At 42.8% G+C, this 18962-nt stretch overlaps 1 protein-coding gene across 1 annotated transcript in view; it reads right to left on the bottom strand.

Moving 5' to 3' along the window:
- Nucleotides 1-2292: 2292 nt before the first annotated feature.
- prkg1b (protein kinase cGMP-dependent 1b) overlaps nt 2293-18962 on the bottom strand; it is a 528001-nt gene continuing 511331 nt past the window's right edge. The window contains exons 10-18 of the mRNA XM_060939567.1: nt 15037-15133; nt 11241-11380; nt 11028-11117; nt 10797-10938; nt 10547-10710; nt 10313-10435; nt 3937-3999; nt 3769-3835; nt 2293-3665 (exon numbers count right to left, since the gene is read on the bottom strand). Coding sequence (XP_060795550.1) covers nt 3567-3665; nt 3769-3835; nt 3937-3999; nt 10313-10435; nt 10547-10710; nt 10797-10938; nt 11028-11117; nt 11241-11380; nt 15037-15133 — 985 coding nt within the window. The 3' untranslated portion in view covers nt 2293-3566. The remainder of the gene's footprint in view (nt 3666-3768; nt 3836-3936; nt 4000-10312; nt 10436-10546; nt 10711-10796; nt 10939-11027; nt 11118-11240; nt 11381-15036; nt 15134-18962) is intronic.

Raw genomic sequence — 18962 nt, 5'->3', positions numbered from 1 at the left:
TATTGCCATAAATATTTGGTATGCTAATACGCATTTTTGGATACAGCCCTTGTTTTCCGTGTAGTTCTGTTTTCAGGAGCTCATGTGTACTCATTCTGAGCAGGGAGGGTGAAATCTTATGTCTGATGAAGCTCCAGGACCAGTACCTTTGCTGACATGAAGGCACGCTGCTGATGGAGATATGAATATGCTTGGAGTGCTGTACAAATTGGCTCTCTCGCTGCTCTAACGGGCCCCAGACGTTCTGCTTAATATTAACTGACTGGCACATCACCACAGTTTGGACACTGAAATAACTCAAGTATTTAATGCACCAAATGTAGAATAGGTTTTATTTAAAAGAAGGAAGGAATAAAATATTGGGTTTGACAGAACTGGAATATAGCAGAAGGGGACCATCAGGGCCTTCTAGGCCTTCAGAGAAGGCCCAAACATATCAGCATTTCAAATCTCTCTTCTCATTATCTCTAGCCGCTTTATCCTGTTCTACAGGGTTGCAGGCAAGCTGGAGCCTATCCCAGCTGACTACGGGCGAAAGGCGGGGTACACCCTGGACAAGTCACCAGGTCATTACAAGGCTGACACATAGACACAGACAACCATTCACACTCACATTCACACCTACGGTCAATTTAGAGTCACCAGTTAACCTTTTGGACTGTGGGGGAAACCGGAGCACCTGGAGGAAACCCACGCAAACACGGGGAGAACATGCAAACTCCGCACAGAAAGGCCCTCGCCGGCCACAGGGCTCGAACCCGGACCTTCTTCCTGTGAGGCGACAGCACTAACCACTACACCACCATGCTGCCCAGCATTTCAAATGTTATATTTAATTGCTTTTATTCTTTAATCTCTTTCTTAATTTCATTACAATTATTCTCTTCTAATTTGGCCTCATTTTCTATCAAATTTGCTTCAGAAATGAAAGGGTTACTGTCCTGAAAACATTAAAATCGAGTTATCCAATGAGATTTTTTTGTTTGTTGTCTCTAGGCTGAGAAGAGTTTAGAGCTGGCTCACTCATTGGTGAGGACTTCATTGCCAGGACAGAAGGCCATGGCAGTGTATGTTTATGTAGGAAGTGACAGATTAATTAACCAATCAGATTTTTATTTATAGTGGGAGGGACCAAAAATGTATTGCCCTAGACCTTCTCGAAGGCCAACGTGAGCTCAACTGTGAGTCAGCACCTTCAGTGCAGCAGTGAAGTCACCTTCCAGCCGGTGTAGCGTTCATCAGTAGTGTTAGCAAATGCTAATAAAGTGGTCAAGCCAGTGCTATCGAGAGCAAGTAGCACAGGCTAATGACCAAGAAACTAAGATTTCTGTCTCCTGACCCTTCTTCCACGCTGCATGCTTGCTACGGTATTTTTCACTCAGACTTAAGTATTCATTTCCCTGTGTAATTTACTTAATTACTTTTAAAATCAACATCGACAGCTACACACAACGGCACGACCTGGCAGCCTGCCGCTAATCCCTTGCAAAATCCTTTGCCCTGTAGCTTTTTTGGTGTCTGGCTAAGTTTTGGCTGAGCTCAAGTCCCAGCTCTAATAGTAACGGTTTGCTACTGGAATATAGTATTTCATAGAAGTCCATTGATCCAAGTTGTTTATTGATGTTATAAACATGACTAAATGGGGAAGTCATGGCCTAATTGTTTGAGAAGTAGCTGTGGGACCAAAAGGTTGCTGGTTCATTTCCCTAGACCAGCAGGAAAGGCTGAAGTGCCCTTGAGCAAGGCACCTAACCCCCAACTACTCCCCAGGCTGCTCTGGGTGTGTTGTATTTTGCTCTGGAGAAGACCGTCTGCTAAATACCTGTAATGTAATATAAATGATTTTAAACTCCAGAAATTGTACTGATCCTTAAAGATTATTTCTTTAATGCTTTTAAGATATGTGACTGACATTTCAAGTGGTAAATTAGGGGTCAATGATGTCATGTGCACCTCCTGTAATTACACCTTTTGATGTCTATGAGACAGTGCTTTTTGGGAAACGGCTGTTTTTCAGGTTTATCCGTGTCCGAGAGGGCAGGGAAGATAGCTGTTTAAAAATCATTATCACCAACTGATATGAGTCAGTCCTTCTTCAAGGTTAAGCCAAAGCTCAGCGTTCACCATGAGGCCATATTATGACTTGATAACCAAGTGAAAACGGTTGAAGACGTGACCATGGAGTAGCGGTACAGTGGTGATATCAGGGAGAGAACAGTGGCGAACAACTTCGCATTAAGACTCCAAGGTATGTTTGATGCTTTTATTGTAAGAAAAAAGGCATATAAATCGCTGAACGTTAAAAAAAGCCACAAACGAATAAGGATTACATATTTTAGGTTTTCACCTAGTCATGCAGCATCAGTACCAACGTAGGGTCTATATAGAATGCCATTGAATTAAGGCACTTCCAATAATGCCAGAAGAAAAACAAAACAAAAAACAAAAACAATAAGCACAAACTGTCCATCATGAAGTTTTGGACACGAGGTGCACAAAAGAGATCAACAAATTCTACGAAGTACCATACAGATAAAACATATTCCAAACAACTTAAATAACAGAGCCAGCTTTACTCTGACAATAATTGTTCTTCTTCTACAAATATCACAAAATATCAGCACTGAATATGTACATAAATATTTATCTCTGGTCCTACAATAAATAAAAATCCTTAATTTGTTTTCCAGCACAGTAGTTTGTGTTCAAGCTATTGTCAGCCTTCGGGCAGTTGTCTAGCCATTGATGATGTCATGATTGTGGTTTTGTAGTCGGCATGGCCAGCAATAATGACAGGGCACATCATATAGCAGCATGTACATGATAATCGTTTGCTGATTGTTTCCCTTTCTCTTCATGAACTCATGACATCAAGTGGCTTGTGTTTGTCACAGACTGCCCTCTGGTGGTGTAAACCTGTAGACACTGACCCTCGCCTAAGACACATTCAGTATAAGAAAATGAGTGGATGGATGAAATTTTTGCAAGAATACAGAGATGTGAGCTTTTAAGCAAAATAGACTAACTGTTATGAATATTCATTGGAATATAAGCATGAAGGAAAAGGATTAAAGTGGAAGGACATTTCATTATATTCAAGAAATTTGCTCGTCTTTACTGTATCATGACACATAGAGCGCGAGACTTTCCAAATATATAATAACCATATATACACAATCGTATTATCATATACTATTACACTGGTTAAGAAAGTAAAGTTCAGAAAAGCCAGTGAGCATGGAATTGTAACAGCAGGTAGAAAATTCAGCACGGTCCAAATCCTGTCATTAAGTATAACTCATGCTCTGTCCAATCAGTAAAAGGCAAATAGAACAGAAGTGTGAGGAATAATGCGATGTAATAAAGCTATCAGAGTGTGTCTTCAAAACTCAGCACGCAGAACAATGGGCTTGGATGTTTATGGATCTGGGACATCCCAATGCCGCTGCAGGAGGGGGACAGCATTGGGGAAGGCATCATGGTGACCCAGAGCTGGACTCTTCTTCTTCTTCAGATTGCCTCCTTGAGCAGCAGTCACTCAACACAGTCATGTCCTGGAGGTTGGATCAGAAATCCGTGTCCCAGCCTGAGTTGTCGTCAGGTGGTGGGTCTTCATTGTCCTCGGGAAAACTGTCAAAGTTACTGGTGTCAGTTGGTGATGAGACCTGAAGGAGAAAAGCACAACTAATAAGAATTTTTAAGTTAATTCCAAAGTGTAATTGTGTGTTCCATCCATCATCATCAATAGAAACTTCACAGGAAACTTACTTCTGGGATAATAGGAGGGGTGAGCGTCCCTTTGCGCAACCCTTCCCAGTTAAAGCCTTCAAACCATCTGTGGGTTGGAGATAAGAGGAGATCAAGGATAATATGAGACTTAGGTCGAACTTAAAGGCTATTATTAGTACACACCATACCATTTTGCATACTACTTACTTGTGCTTTTGGATGTCCTTCACCCCATTTTTCAAGTTTCCTAGTCTCTCAGATGGATTGTCCCTTTATAAAACACAAAATAAAACTGCTTATTTGCTAGGATCATAAAACCCAGTGTTAACTAGGGGTTGCATGTCTACTCATTTTCATAAGGACATCACAAATTGAGATTTTTATTCATGTAGCAAAGAAGGCATCCAACTAAGTACACACAAGCTGTAAATAACATTTGCAGCTTCAGTGCTTTTCAGATTACAGTGTTAACAAAGAAAAGTAAATAAAACACTAAAATAAATGTGCGAAATAATACATTTGGGAATCATGTTATACTAACAGTTATTCCACGAAATTGAGTCGTGTATGAGCTGATAGCTATAAGCCATGTACAACGGGATTGAGTGGAATAGCTGTTTTATTCTATCCACATTCACTGGATTTTGAGGAACAAATAATTTTTATTTTTTATTTTTTGCAAATCCGATAAACAAAATCTTTATACAAAATGTCCAACAAAATCATTTCCGCTTAGAATGTAAACAAAGTGGCGAAATGACAGGAGCAATTTGTGAAAAATGCTATAATAATAATTCTTGAAAAATTAAAAGATATGTTCTTACCATCAAATACTTTCATTCCATATTTTGTTACCTTTTTTTTTGTATTTTGGGGGGTTTTGTTTTTGAGTAGCCCCACCATTTTGTTTTTCTCTACTCATGGTATATGAGCTGATATCCTAGTAGTAGAGTAGACAATCAGAGTACACAATTGCTCATATCCAGTTAATGTGGATAGAATAATATAAGATGTGCAAATGATCATGTGGAATAGCTGGTGGCTGAACTCTGAAATCATTTACTGATGGATCGCAAAACTGATGGATGGAGAAGCATCTGGGAGGTTTTCTTTCATCCTCATTAACATTTGAAAAAAGTCTGGATTGGCCTCTTTGAGCTGGCATGCACTGCTGGTTTGACTGGATTGGGATCGGACAGTGATGTGCAACCCGTAGCTCTAAAAGTTGCTCTTTCACATAGTGGTGGTCATAGTGAAAGTTCACTTTGAACAGTGCAGGGATATAATTTAAAATCTTATTTGGCCTTAAAAGACAACAAAAACGATGGCAGGAGAAATTCCTTCAGGAGCATGAGGAAGTGTGATAAAAAAAACAGTCTCACGCAGACCTCGCCACTTCATGCGAAGTGATACAAAATATTCAAAGTCAATTAAAAAGGTAATTAAAAATTCCCAGCAAAGTCTTCTGCATGGAAGTGCAATCTAATCAGAAATTGTTGCAAACTAGCAAAGTAGATTTAGCCTGATTTCTTTATGGTGTGCCTGCATCTCCTTATTGTTTTTCCCACCACCTTGACTAGTTGACATCCCCCCCAGCAACATGCCACATATTATCAACATCAAAATCAAACCACTTGACCCTAGGATAATACTAAAGCTGTGCACCAAATTTCATCCAAATCTGTTCATGACTTTTTGAGTTACGTTGGGAACAGACAAAAAAAAAATCCTGGATTTGGATACATATCCTTTTCACCATATGAACTTTTCAGTATAATAATCTATTTGGACGTCCCCCAAGGAGTTCATTATAGCGGGGTTGCAGTGTACGTGATCATTTCTATCATACCAGCTCATTTGCAGAGACTTGTACAACAAACACAGCACATAATTTACACCTAAAGTCTTGTTATTTAACAAATACAGATATATAACTGCCCCTCCTAGAACTGCCACCTTATTGTGGTGGAGGGGTTTGTGTGCTTGAATGATCCTAGGAGCTATGTTGTCGGGGGCATTACGCCCCTGTTAGGGTCTCCCAAGGCAGACAGGTCCTAGGTGACAGGCCAGACCAAGAGCAGTTCACCAAAACCCTTATGGATAATAAAAGATCAAGGACCGTGACGTTGCCCGGTATGGCGCAGCCAGGGCCCCACCCTGGAGCCAGGCCCAGGGTTGGGGCTCGTATGCGAGCGCTTGATGGTCGGGCCTTTGCCCACGGGGCCTGGCTGGGCTCAGCCCAAAGCGGTGACGTGGGCCCGACCTCCTGTGGGTTCACCACCCACAGAGGTAGCTGTAGGGGGCCGGTGCAGTGTGGATTGGGTGGCAGTCAAAGGCAGGGGCCTCGACGACCTGATCCCCAAACACAGCGGCTAGCTGTTGGGACATGGAATGTCACTTCGCTGGGGGGGAAAGAGCCTGAGCTTGTGAGGGAGGTTGAGAGGTACTGGCTAGAGATAGTCGGGCTCACCTCCACGCACAGCTTGGGCTCCGGAACCCAGCTCCTTGAGAGGGGCTGGACTCTCCACTTCTCTGGAGTTGCCCATGGTGAGCAGCAGCAGGCTGGTGTGGGCTTGCTTATAGTTCCCCAGCTCAGCCGCCATGCGTTGGAGTTTACCCCAGTGAACAAGAGGGTCGCCTCTCTGCGCCTTCGGATCGGGGAGAGGGCTCTTGCTGTTGTTTGTGCCTACGGGCCGAATAGCAGTATAGAGTATCCAGCCTTCTTGGAGTCCCTGGGAGAGGTACTGAGAGGTGCTCAGACTGGGGACTCCATTGTTCTACTGGGGGACTTCAATGCTCACATGGGCGACGACAGTGACACCTGGAGGGGCGTGATTGGGAGGAATGGCCTCCCCGATCTGAACCCGAGTGGTGTTTTGTTATTGGACTTCTGTGCTAGTCACGGTTTGTCCATAATGAACACCATGATCGAGCATAGGGGTGGACGTGGCACCAGGACACCTTAGGTCGATGATCGACTTTGTTGTCGTTTCATCTGATCTCCGGCCCCATGTCTTGGACACTTGGGTGAAGAGAGGGGCTGAGCTGTCAACTGATCACCACCTGGTGGTGAGTTGGATCTGCTGGCAGAGGAGGAAGCCAGACAGACCTGGCAGGCCCAAACGTATGGTGAGGGTCTGCTGGGAATGTCTAGCCGAGCAATCTGTCAGGAAGGTCTTTAACTCCCACCTCCGGGAGAGCTTCTCCCAGCTTCTGAGGGAGGCAGGGGACATTGAGTCTGAGTGGACTATGTTCTCTACCTCCATTGTAGACGCGGCTGTTCGGAGCTGTGGCCGCAAGGTCTCTGGTGCCTGTCGTGGCGGCAATCCCCGAACCTGGTGGTGGACATCGGAAGTAAGGGATGCCGTCAAGCTGAAGAAGGAGTCCTATCGGGCCATGTTGGCCTCCAGGACTCCTGAGGCAGCTGATGGGTATTGGCAGGCCAGGCGTGCCACAGCTCGGGCAGTTGCGGAGGCAAAAACTCGGAACTGGGAGGAGTTCAGTGAGGCCATGGAGGAGGACTATCGGTCAGCCTCGAAGAAATTCTGGCAAACCATCCGGTGCCTCAGGAGGGGGAAGCAGTACTCTGCCAACACTGTTTACAGTGCGGGTGGGGAGCTGTTGACCTCGACTGGGGACATTGTTGGGTGGTGGACGGAATACTTCGAGGATCTCCTCAATCCCACCGTCACGTCTTCAATTGAGGAAGTGGAGGCTGATGACTCAGAGGTGGACTCATCCATTACCCAAGCCAAAGTCACTGAGGTGGTTTGCAAGCTCCTCAGTGGCAAGGCACTGGGGGTGGATGAGATCCACCATGAGCATCTCAAGTCTCTGGATATTGTGGGGCTGTCTTGGCTGACACGCCTCTGCAACATCAAGTGGTGGTCAGGGACAGTGCCTCTGGAGTGGCAGACTGGGGTGGTGGTCCTTCTTTTTAAGAAAGGGGACCGGAGAGTGTGCTCCAATTATAGGGGAAATCATACTTCTCAGCCTCCCTGGGAAGGTTTACTCCAGGGTACTGGAGAGGAGAATTCGGCCAATAGTTGAACCTCGGATGCAGGAGGAACAATGCGGTTTTAATCTTGGTCGTGGAACACTGGACCAGCTCTATACCCTTCATAGGGTGCTCGAGGGTTCATGGGAGTTTGCCCAACCAGTCCACATGTGCTTTGTGGATCTGGAGAAGGCATTCGACCGTGTCCCTCGTGGTATTCTGTGGGGGGTGCTTTGGGAGTATGGGGTTCAGGGCTCTTTGCTAAGGGCTGTCCGGTCCCTGTACGAACAGAGCAGGAGTCTGGTTCGCATTGCCGGCAGTAAGTCAGACCTGTTCCCAGTGCATGTTGGACTCCGGCAGGGCTGCCCTTTGTCACTGGTTCTGTTCATAATTTTTATGGACAGAATTTCTAGGCACAGCCAGGGGCAGGAAGGAATCCTGTTTGGGAACCACAGGATTTCATCTCTGCTTTTGCAGATGATGTTGTCCTGTTGGCTTTTTCAAACCAGGACCTTCAGCATGCACTGGGGTGGTTTGCAGTCGAGTGTGAAGCGGCTGGGATGAGAATCAGCACCTCCAAGTCCAAGGCCATGGTTCTTGACCGGAAAAGGGTGGCTTGCCCTCTCCAGGTTGGTGGAGAAGTCCTGCCTCAAGTGGAGGAGTTTAAGTATCTCGTGATCTTGTTCACAAGTGAGGGAAGGATAGAGCGTGAGATCGACAGGCAGATCGGTGCAGCCTCCACAGTGATGTGGTCGCTTTACCAGTCCGTCGTGGTGAAGAAGGAGCTGAGCCAAAAGGCGAAGCTCTTGATTTACTGATCGATCTACGTTCCGTCTCTCACCTATGGTCATGAGCTTTGGGTAATGACCGAAAGAACAAGATCACAGATACAAGCGGCCAAAATGAGTTTCCTTGGCAGGGTGGCTGGGAGCTCCCTTAGAGATAGGGTGAGAAGCACAGTCACTCAGGAGGAGCTCGGAGTAGAGCCGCTGCTCCTCCACATCGAGAGGAATCAGCTGAGGTGGCTCAGGCATCTCTTTCGGATGCCTCCTGGACACCTCCCTGGGGAGGTGTTCCAGGCATGTCCCCCCGGGAGGAGGCCCTGGGGAAGACCCAGGATATGCTGGAGGGACTATGTCTCTCGGCTGGCCTGGGAACACCTCAGTGTTCTTCCCGAGGAGCTGGCTGAGGTGTCTGGGGAAAGGGAAGTTTGGGCTTCCATGCTCAGACTGCTGCCTCCGCGACCCGGCCCCAGATAAGCGGATGAAGACAAGACGAGACGAGACGAGATATATAACTGTTGACGAGGTGAAACATCCAGTGAAAGGAGTCTCCATTGTCAGCACTTTGTAACGATCAGAGGTAAAGCTTTTCCGATGCATGACAGTCTAAGGAAGGATGGTTTTGTTTTCCAAAACTTTAACTGTAACTATAAACTAATCAACAGTACGAAGTGTTGTTTTTAACAAATAAAACATTTCACTGTCGGAAAAATTGCTATGGTGTATCAGTTAGTAGAGAAATATAATGAAGTATGGAGTGCTTGAGGCGAAGTTGCAACTTGCAATTTCTTGCCTCCAACTGGTAAAAGCCACCAAAACCTCCGCCTCAGGATAAAATTTCCGCTCATCTCCTTGGGGTAGTCTTCTGAACTACCAGTTCCTTCCTTGTTAAAGGTGTGGTCAGTGATTCTAACCCAATACGCTTTGTCAAGCTCAGCAAATATCTCCTCACTGTCCAATAGTTGTTGCTCGACACCATGGTATTTGTCCAAAGGGTTTTATAGCCAGAAAGACTGACTAGAAGGGCACTTGGTAGAGTGCATACCTCTGCTATGCCACATATTCAGATTTGCATCAAAATTTAATCAATTGTTCCTTGGCCCATGGCATACCTTTCCTCAAAAATTCATCAAAATCTGCTCACTACTTTTTTAGTTATGTTGGGAACAAACAAACAAAAAAACAGAGGCGAAAACATAACCTTCTCCAGCAAAGCTGGTGAAGGTAACTAATGAACATAATAAGTAAATAGTCAACAAGTGTTGCCAGGCAAAACAAACCTTGTCCAGCAACACTTATTTTATACCTATATGTTGATAATGGTAATATTTCTCAATCATCAGCTGTCAGGTTATAGTCCTATGAAAATCCATTACCTTGAGTTTGACCTTTCAAGGTCACTCAAGGTCAAAGATCATGATGCCAAATGAAAGGCCATATGGGAGTTCCTATATGCTCATAATAGTAAACATCTGTCTGTCTGCAACCGTTTTTGAGATACGATGGAAAATATGTTATTTTGACCGAAAGGTTGACCTTTCCGGTGACCTTGACTTTCACCTTGACCTGATTACCCCCAAAATTTAATTAGGTAATCTACAGACCATTGCCCACCTACCCTGAAAATTTGAAATTGATCGGTGCAACCGTCTAGACGCTCGATTGTTAATAGACAGACACACAAACAAACAAACTGATTACAATACTTTGCCCCGCTGACTCCATCACCAGCAAGGTCACTAGTCTATGCAACCCCTCCTCTTAACACAGTATACAGACAGCACAACATTTTCACAAAGCATACCTGCATAGTTTCTTTATGAGATTGGCAGCATTTTTGGTGATCTTCTTTGGAAATTCAATCATATCAATACCTCTTAAGATTATATTATATGTCTTCATTGGATCTGGCCCTGAGAATGGTGGGCTGCAAAATGATAGATAGGACATGAAGTTTTATACTTCAAAATGTTTTTGATCGTTTCCCCCCCCTTATATTTCTCTTTGAAGACTCTTTATAAAACAGTCATTTTTTTACCTGCCAGTCAGGAGTTCATACATGAGGATACCAAGCGACCAGTAATCTGCTGAAATGTCATGACCTTTGTTGAGAATAATTTCTGGGGCTACATATTCCGGTGTTCCACAGAAAGTCCATGTCTTCTTCCCAAATCCAATCTTTTTGGCAAAACCAAAGTCCACCTGCAATGAAACCAAATTAAATGACTGAGATTCATCATCATTATATTGAGTGTAAGCTCATAAAGGTGTCAGAGATGGCAGCTCACCAGCTTGGCATAGCCTCTGTGGTCTAGGATGAGGTTTTCTGGCTTGAGATCTCGGTAAATTATCCCTTTGGAATGCAAATAAGCGAAAGCTTCCACTACACAGGCAGTGTAAAAGCGAGTTGTGGAGTCTTCAAAAGATCCTCTGTAGGTGGTAAATCAGGGGAAAATGTCACAGTCTGGTCATTTGCAGTAACACATACGTATGTTGTAGTAATGCAGTCAGCTGGTTACCTGTCTCGAAGAATGGTCCATAGTTCTCCTCCCAAGCAGGCTTCCATCAGCATATACAGATATTTGCTGTCTTTAAATGTCCTGTATAATCTGAATTGGCAAAATGCACAAGGAATTAAATGGGCATTTTGTCACACTGTTTGAACTCTAGTGTAAAAAATCTGAACAGCATGAGAAATAAGGGTTGGCTCATAATTGAGAACTATCCACTACCTCACTATAAAGTCTGAATGGGCTTCCTGCATGATGTGTTTCTCAGAGCGGATGTGTTCCTGTTGCCTCGTGTCTACAATGTGGCGCTTTTTCAGAATCTTCATGGCAAACGTTTTGGTCTCCTCACTTTTGAGCTGCACCTGTATGGGAAACCAATAAGAGCCACCGGGACAAGCGCATGAGCTGTTGTTTATATATATATATATATATATATATATATATATATAGATAGATAGATAGATAGATAGATAGATAGATAGATAGATAGATAGACATCACCTAATAAAAAAATTAGTTAAAATAATTAGTACAATAGAAATCAACGAACAGCCAGTAAAAATGTTGAACAATTATATTTAAGTTACTCTTCAATGTATAATCGAACAGCCTTTTTTTTTTCCAATTCACCATTTTTCATTTTCTGCACCATCTATATGGCAATTAGTGTGGCAAGTAATAATATGTACTTATTGACTGAGTGGGAGGGTCGGACAGGAAAATATTTAGCTCGAGGTCATGCTGTACGAACTGAGCGCAGCGAGGTCCATACAAATGACCAAGAGCCAAATATTTTCCCGTCCAGCCCGACCTAACTCAGTCAATAAGCATTTTATCATCTGACCATTTTTTAACTAACACCTGTCAAGGCTTCTGTGGAATTTGGTTTGTTGCCTTTTCCATTTTTTCCGAGTAGCTTGGACTTCAGGACTTCCCTGGACTTTTTAAAGTCTTCATCTTTCAGGATGTTTATCTTACTGTTGTTGTTGCTGTTGTTGTCAAGGTAGCATTGAATACTTTGCAAAAAGGAAGACAAATTTAAATTTCATAGTTTAAATTTCCTTTTTTTCTTCGCTTGTATATAGAAACTACATGTCAAGCTGTCTCACTCCTTCAAGGGGATGACTGTTATGTCTCTTTCCTCCTTAACGTCAGCAAGAAATCTTTTGAAAATGTTCATGTCATACTTAATTTTTTTAAGTGTTTTCATGTTGTCGTCCTTGTATAAAGAAGTGAATTTCTTCGCTCAAAAGTACTTTTTTTCATTTTCTTTGACAATTTCAGCTTGTTTAATTAGGACGGTGTCTGATAAATCATCTGGATAATAAAATTCACTTTCATTGTGCTCAATTGAGTCGCACATTTTTCAAAGTAACAATTCAGAGCAAAATGAAAATGGCGGAAGCGAAGGAAACGAGTCGAGGGCCGCATACAGATTTTTCCAGAGTGGATTCAAAAATCCGTATCTGCCCAGTCACGTGACTTGGTTTTATGAAGAGCGTACGCACGGGTCCATATGGGTCATATGATAAAATATTGTATCTCCTAGAATAACTGTTACCTCATTGACTAATTATTGTACAGAAGAAAGTTTTTGACTGTTTCCAGTTGCTACATGTGAAGGTTATTATTATCTTGATACATTTTCTACAAGAAGGAAGTGGTAGCCATATTGGATACGTAGCTTGCCACAGATCATGTATTCAATCTGACAAAACTGTGACTTCACCTCATGAGATCTTTAAATGATGTTGACTTTCAGGCATGTAGCAGCATGGGGTAATATAGAAGTCATTAAATTTCATGCTCGTCAGCAGCACCTTGCTGGATATGTATGTCTGTGTTTGCACCCAGTGTGGCTACCACTTCCACGTACTAATCATAGTTTTGGAAACCTGAATATAGGCGAACAGAATGCGTAGATGTTTCACATAGCGTATCGTACACGTCAGACGCCATCTGATCACACTACTCGCACAGAAGATACACGGCTGGTAAAAGGACACTTTTTTTTTAATTACCATAGAGCTACGCAGCCTAAAATAGGTCCAGTACATGGGGATTCCTCCTTAGGCCAGACAACCGGGCTTTTCCTTTTCCTTACGATGCTGCAAAAGGAATCCGCAGGTCTGCATTGCGACATGCTCCATGTATCGGGCAAGCCCAATCCCTTTTTATATGCTAGTATATACAAATACTTTCTGAAAAATCTGTTTTTCACATCTTGTTACCATTCTGCTTTTCATAGATAACTAAATATTAATGAAGTGTGATGTTTCATAAATTTTCAGTCAACTCTAGAAGTGCTTACATCATGAAAATGAGAAAAAAAAATGGATACCCTTTCCAACGAGTGAGTTCAAATACCTTAGTATAGTTTTAACACTTTAATTAAAAAAAAATAATAAAAGTGCAGATTGTACTACAGGGCTTTGTAATTTCCGGCACCCTTACAATTAACATTTGATGAAGCCTCTTTGATGAAGCCTCCTTTGAAGACAATAACAGCACAGAGCAGCATTTAAAAATGTCGAAGGTTTATCTTAAACTGCTTTTTTATATGGACAATTTATAGGGGAGATATAATGAAAAAGTCACTTTTCAGTGCTTGTGCACATAACTTTGGGTTTCTGGAGTGTCTACCAGCCTCTATCAGAAAACATGAGGTTCAACAAGCTGTCGCTCCCCTTTACTATGTCATAAGTGGAGCTCATTAGAATAATCCCGCCTCCTCATTAGAGTATCTCCACTCATGGCTTGAGAACTGCCTGTGCAAACAAATCTTCCTGAGGAAAGTGCTACCTGATTGGCTGGCGGAAGAAGGGGGTGGGGTGAGCAGTGGCTCATTATCATTTAAAGAAACAGGCCATTCCTCAAATCGTCCGTTCTGAACAGGGCTGTTTAGACAGGGCGAGAAGGGAGCCGTGGTGCTTTATCCTTGAGGTATTTTGACCAAAGCATGTCACAGACCTTTTATTAAGACCTCAGGGAACTATGCCAACTTGTGGAAAAGGGGTATTATATGCCACCTTTAATGTTCCTATATTTTCAAACATTTCCACATGGATGTTACCATCTGTAATTCAAACAACATGGTTCAAATCTGGAGACTGAGAGAACCATTGTTTTTGCATTACATAACTGCTTTGCATATATGTTTGGGGCTTTCATCAAGATCTATCTCCAGCCAAGTCTTAACTTTGGCAACCACATTTTAAACTAAATAATCCTGCTACATGGAAAGTTACAGTGCTATTAATTTCACAAGAGTCTCTGGACCTTTAGGTGTAAATGAGCCCCAAAGCATCAGCAGATATCAGATGCTTTTTTATAACATATGCCTGATTGTCTGTCGTAGATGATTTTAGGGATTTTACAAGTATGTACATCATACTTATAACCCAGGATAGCAGGATTTGGTCAAAGGCAGCAATATAGCTGCAGACTAAGAGCAATTTGAAAATGAATATAAATGTATAATTTATACAATTAATATAACTTTTCTGAGGATTACAATTTGTTTGAGATCATTTAAACTATTCTTTGGGGGCATCAATACTTTTGTCATACATGTTTCGACAAACAAAATACCATGATTACTATTATGTCATAAGTTCTTGTAAAGGGAATTCGATTCCAGAAAAGGTAAGTAGTTTCTCCTGTTTGAGCAGAAAATTATGCTTATTGTCTACAAGAATCTTTGCTCTTTTTCATAAAACAAAACAACAAGAGTCCTTGAGTCACATGCGAGACCTTTTAACACTGGTCTATACTAGTACTGGAAAGTTACCCTGAATAGAGATGCAATATTCCTTGACCTGACCTGTGCAGCATGCACAAGACCTGCATATCACTGCAGCAATGCATCATAAAATAACACAGAGTCATATATTTATCTGTCATTAATTTATCTGAGGTAATGATAAATAAGTTGTTAAACATTACTGTAAATATGGCATGTCACAACAGCAAGATAAGAATTGCACAAAATGGTGGCCCAGCATTCTGGCCATCCTACCAGCTCGACTCGTCCGAATCCTCCCACCCCTAAGGTGTCGATGATGTTGAAGTCCACCAGCTTCAGGTTGGAGAAGAAGGCGTTTTCTGCCTCGTATCTGCATTTTTTAAAGTGAAAAAAGGGGAACTTCTTAGAGGTTTGAATCGAGTACGTAACAGGGAATGTGAGTGGCACAGGAATGGAGGCAGGCAAACTGGTGATTTGCCCTCTTGCTCTCCGCTCCCGCCCTGGAACAGGAAGAAGGTCACGCATTCTGCCTTCTTCTTGGTCCAGCCAAATGATGTAACAATACAGAACAGTCAAATGGATCCCTCTCAGAAGGTAAAGGAATACTGCTATGGTGATCTTACAGATCTTGCTTGTCGAAGCCACCTGATTCTTTAGTTTATGAGAATGTTCGGCAGAGTGTTAGCGACAGCCCGAGCTCAAACGTTGAATTAAGGCGCCATTTGCAGTTTACATTTTGAGTGTTGCGGAGCAATGTTGCCTGTGTGTGGAGAAAGAAAGACTTGTCCAGATCCCTGAAGTCTCCCTGCATGAAGCTCAGAAGCCTCTCCAAATCAGCAAACACGAGTTACCAAAGTGATTCAAAAAGCCAGTTAAATGGGTTTAACCTCGATCAGTAAGAGTCCTCTTACTGGTACAGCATGTGAATAGTGAGACCAAAGCGGTCCTTATGCTTAAAGGTCAGTCAGCTTGCCAAAACACTATCCCTCTAAGTGAGTCCCTCTATGAGCAGCAGCCTCCACTGGTACTGTCTGTCTGATGATCCCTCGAGTATTTTTAGCCTGTGAACATGGTTCAAGGTTATCCCAGTTAGCATGCTTTCTACACCTCTGCCCTTTTGCAAACAACTACTGTCAATCATCACTTCATGTTTATTTTCCATGGGACTCATGCCTTTGTCTACACTGCTGTCTTTCATACACAGTCTTCCAAACAACTCTTTCTGTATAACACTTGTACTATGGAGCTGTTATCTAAAACACTATGTAAATTATTCAGACAGAACAGATAATGTGTTCTAAATGAATACAAATAAAGACATGAATAAGAGGGGTGCTATTTTTTGCTATTATTTTTATTTTATTTTAGAAAGCTGGCCAGACAGAGCATCTATTTGAGACGGGATGCCACTGGGACAGAGATCTGGTGGGATGCAACCAAAAACTTGCAAACAAAAAAGCATGAAGCTCACGGGACAAACACGCACTCTACTAGTGCATCTCAAAATATTGGAATCTCATGAAAAAGTTCTTTTTTTTCACGAGATAAAATAAATTTGTTATTTAATTAAAAGTGAAATATTTCAAGACTTTTTTTCTTTTCATTTTGATGATTATGGCTTATAGCTCATGAAAAGCAGTTCTTTCTCTCCTTAGCCCAGGCAAGATGCTTCTGACGACATCTCTGATTCACAAGTGGCTTGATAATAGGAATATGACAGTTGTAGCCCCCTTCCTGAAGACGTCTATATGTGGTGGTTCTTGATGCACTGACACCAGCCTCAGTCTACTCCTTATGAAGTCCCCCCAAGTTCTTGAATCAACTTTTTTTGACAATCCTCTCAAGGTTGCAGTCATCCCTGTTGCTGGTGCACCTTTTCCAGCCAGTCTTTTCAGCAATTACCTTCTGGGGCTTACCTTCTTTGTGGAGGTTGCTGATGATCATCTTCTGGAAAACTGTCAAGTCAGCAGTCTTCCCCATGATCATGACTATGTGTACTGAACTAGACTGAGAGATACATGGTATCTATAATGTTTTACTCAAACTTGAAATGAAATATTCTAATATTTTGAGATATTGGATTTCTGATTTTCATGAGCTGCAAGCTATAATCATCAAAATTAAAAAAAAGCCTTGAAATATTTCACTTTAAAAGTAATGAATATAGGGCGGCACGGTGGTGTAGTGGTTAGTGCTGTCGCCTCACAGCAAGAAGGTCCTGGGTTCGAGCCCCGGGGCCGGCGAGGGCCTTTCTGTGTGGAGTTTGCATGTTCTCCCCGTGTCCGCGTGGGTTTCCTCCGGGTGCTCCGGTTTCCCCCACAGTCCAAAGACATGCAGGTTAGGTTAACCGGTGACTCTAAATTGACCGTAGGTGTGAATGTGAGTGTGAATGGTTGCCTGTGTCTATGTGTCAGCCCTGTGATGACCTGGCGACTTGTCCAGGGTGTACCCCGCCTTTCGCCCGTAGTCAGCTGGGATAGGCTCTAGCTTGCCTGCGACCCTGTAGAAGGATAAAGCGGCTAGAGATAATGAGAGAGAGAGTAATGAATATAGAATATATGAAAACTTACCTTTTCGAATTAAATGACAAAAAAAGAACTTTTTCATGATATTCTAATATTTGAAGATGTACTAGTACATGTTCGGTGGCACGGTGGTGTAGTGGTTAGCACTGTCGCCTCACAGCAAGAAGGTACTGGGTTTGAGCCCAGCAGTCGATGGGGGCCTTTCTGTGTGGAGTTTGTATGTTCTCCCCATGTCTCCGTGGGTTTCCCCCACAGTCCAAAGACATGCAGGTTAGGCTAATTGGTGGCTCTAAATTGTCTATAGGTGTAAATGTGAATGGTTGAGAGGAGAAAACCTTGATAATAATCCAGTAGAAGGCAACAGGAAACCACTACTGTAATGTTCCCTAGAGACTTTGATGGCTGAAGTTGTCAGAGTGGCCACATCACTGTAGTGATATAGATGGCTGGATGGATGGATGGATGGATGGATGGATGGATGGATGGAGTATACGTTCATTATCATGAATGTACCATGCTTTTACTAATTGCCTGATCAGATTTGTAGTGGTTTAAATTACATGACGAGTTTATATTTTAGGGAAAAAAAAAATCCAGCAATCTAAATTTTAAGCACACACACACCCTTAATCCAAACTGTGTGAGCCTGGCTGAGTTCTCTTGCGGTAATCTAGTAACTTGAAAGGCACTCAATAGAGTCCATACCTCCACTAAGCCACATATTATCAACATCAAAATCAAAATCACTTGAACCTAGGATAATACTAAAGCTGTCCACCAAATTTAACAAAAAATCCTGGCTACACACACACACACACACACATTCAGTGGGGCAAAAAAGTATTTAGTCAGCCACCAATTGTGCAAGTTCTCCCACTTAAAAAGATGAGAGAGGCCTGTAATTTTCATCATAGGTACACTTCAACTATGAGAGACAGAATGGGGGGAAATAATCCAGGAAATCACATTGTAGGATTTTTAATGAATTAATTGGTAAATTCCTCGGTAAAATAAGTATTTGGTCACCTACAAACAAGCAAGATTTCTGGCTCTCACAGACCTGTAACTTCTTCTTTAAGAGGCTTCTCTATCCTCCACTCGTTACCTGTATTAATGGCACCTGTTTGAACTCGTTATCAGTATAAAAGACACCTGTCCACAACCTCAAACAGTCACACTCCAAACTCCACTATGGCCAAGACCAAAGAGCTGTCAAAGGATACCAGAAACAAAATTGTAGACCTGCACCAGGCTGGGAAGACTGAATCTGCAAAAGGTAAGCAGCTTGGTGTGAAGAAATCAACTGTGGGAGCAATTATTAGAAAATGGAAGACATACAAGACCACTGATAATCTCCCTCGATCTGGGGCTCCACGCAAGATCTCACCCCGTGGGGTCAAAATGATCACAAGAACGGTGAGCAAAAATCCCAGAACCACACAGGGGGACCTAGTGAATGACCTTCAGAGAGCTGGGACCAAAGTAACAAAGGCTACCATCAGTAACACACTACGCCGCCAGGGACTCAAATCCTGCAGTGCCAGATGTGTCCCCCTGCTTAAGCCAGTACATGTCCAGGCCCGTCTGAAGTTTGCTAGAGAGCATTTGGATGATCCAGAAGAGGATTGGGGGAATGTCTATGGTCAGATGAAACCAAAATAGAACTTTTTGGTA

This window comes from Neoarius graeffei, chromosome 14 (genome assembly GCF_027579695.1).
Source record: "Neoarius graeffei isolate fNeoGra1 chromosome 14, fNeoGra1.pri, whole genome shotgun sequence".
Classification (NCBI taxonomy): Eukaryota; Metazoa; Chordata; class Actinopteri; order Siluriformes; family Ariidae; genus Neoarius; species Neoarius graeffei.
This window is presented reverse-complemented; position numbering and strand designations above follow the sequence as displayed.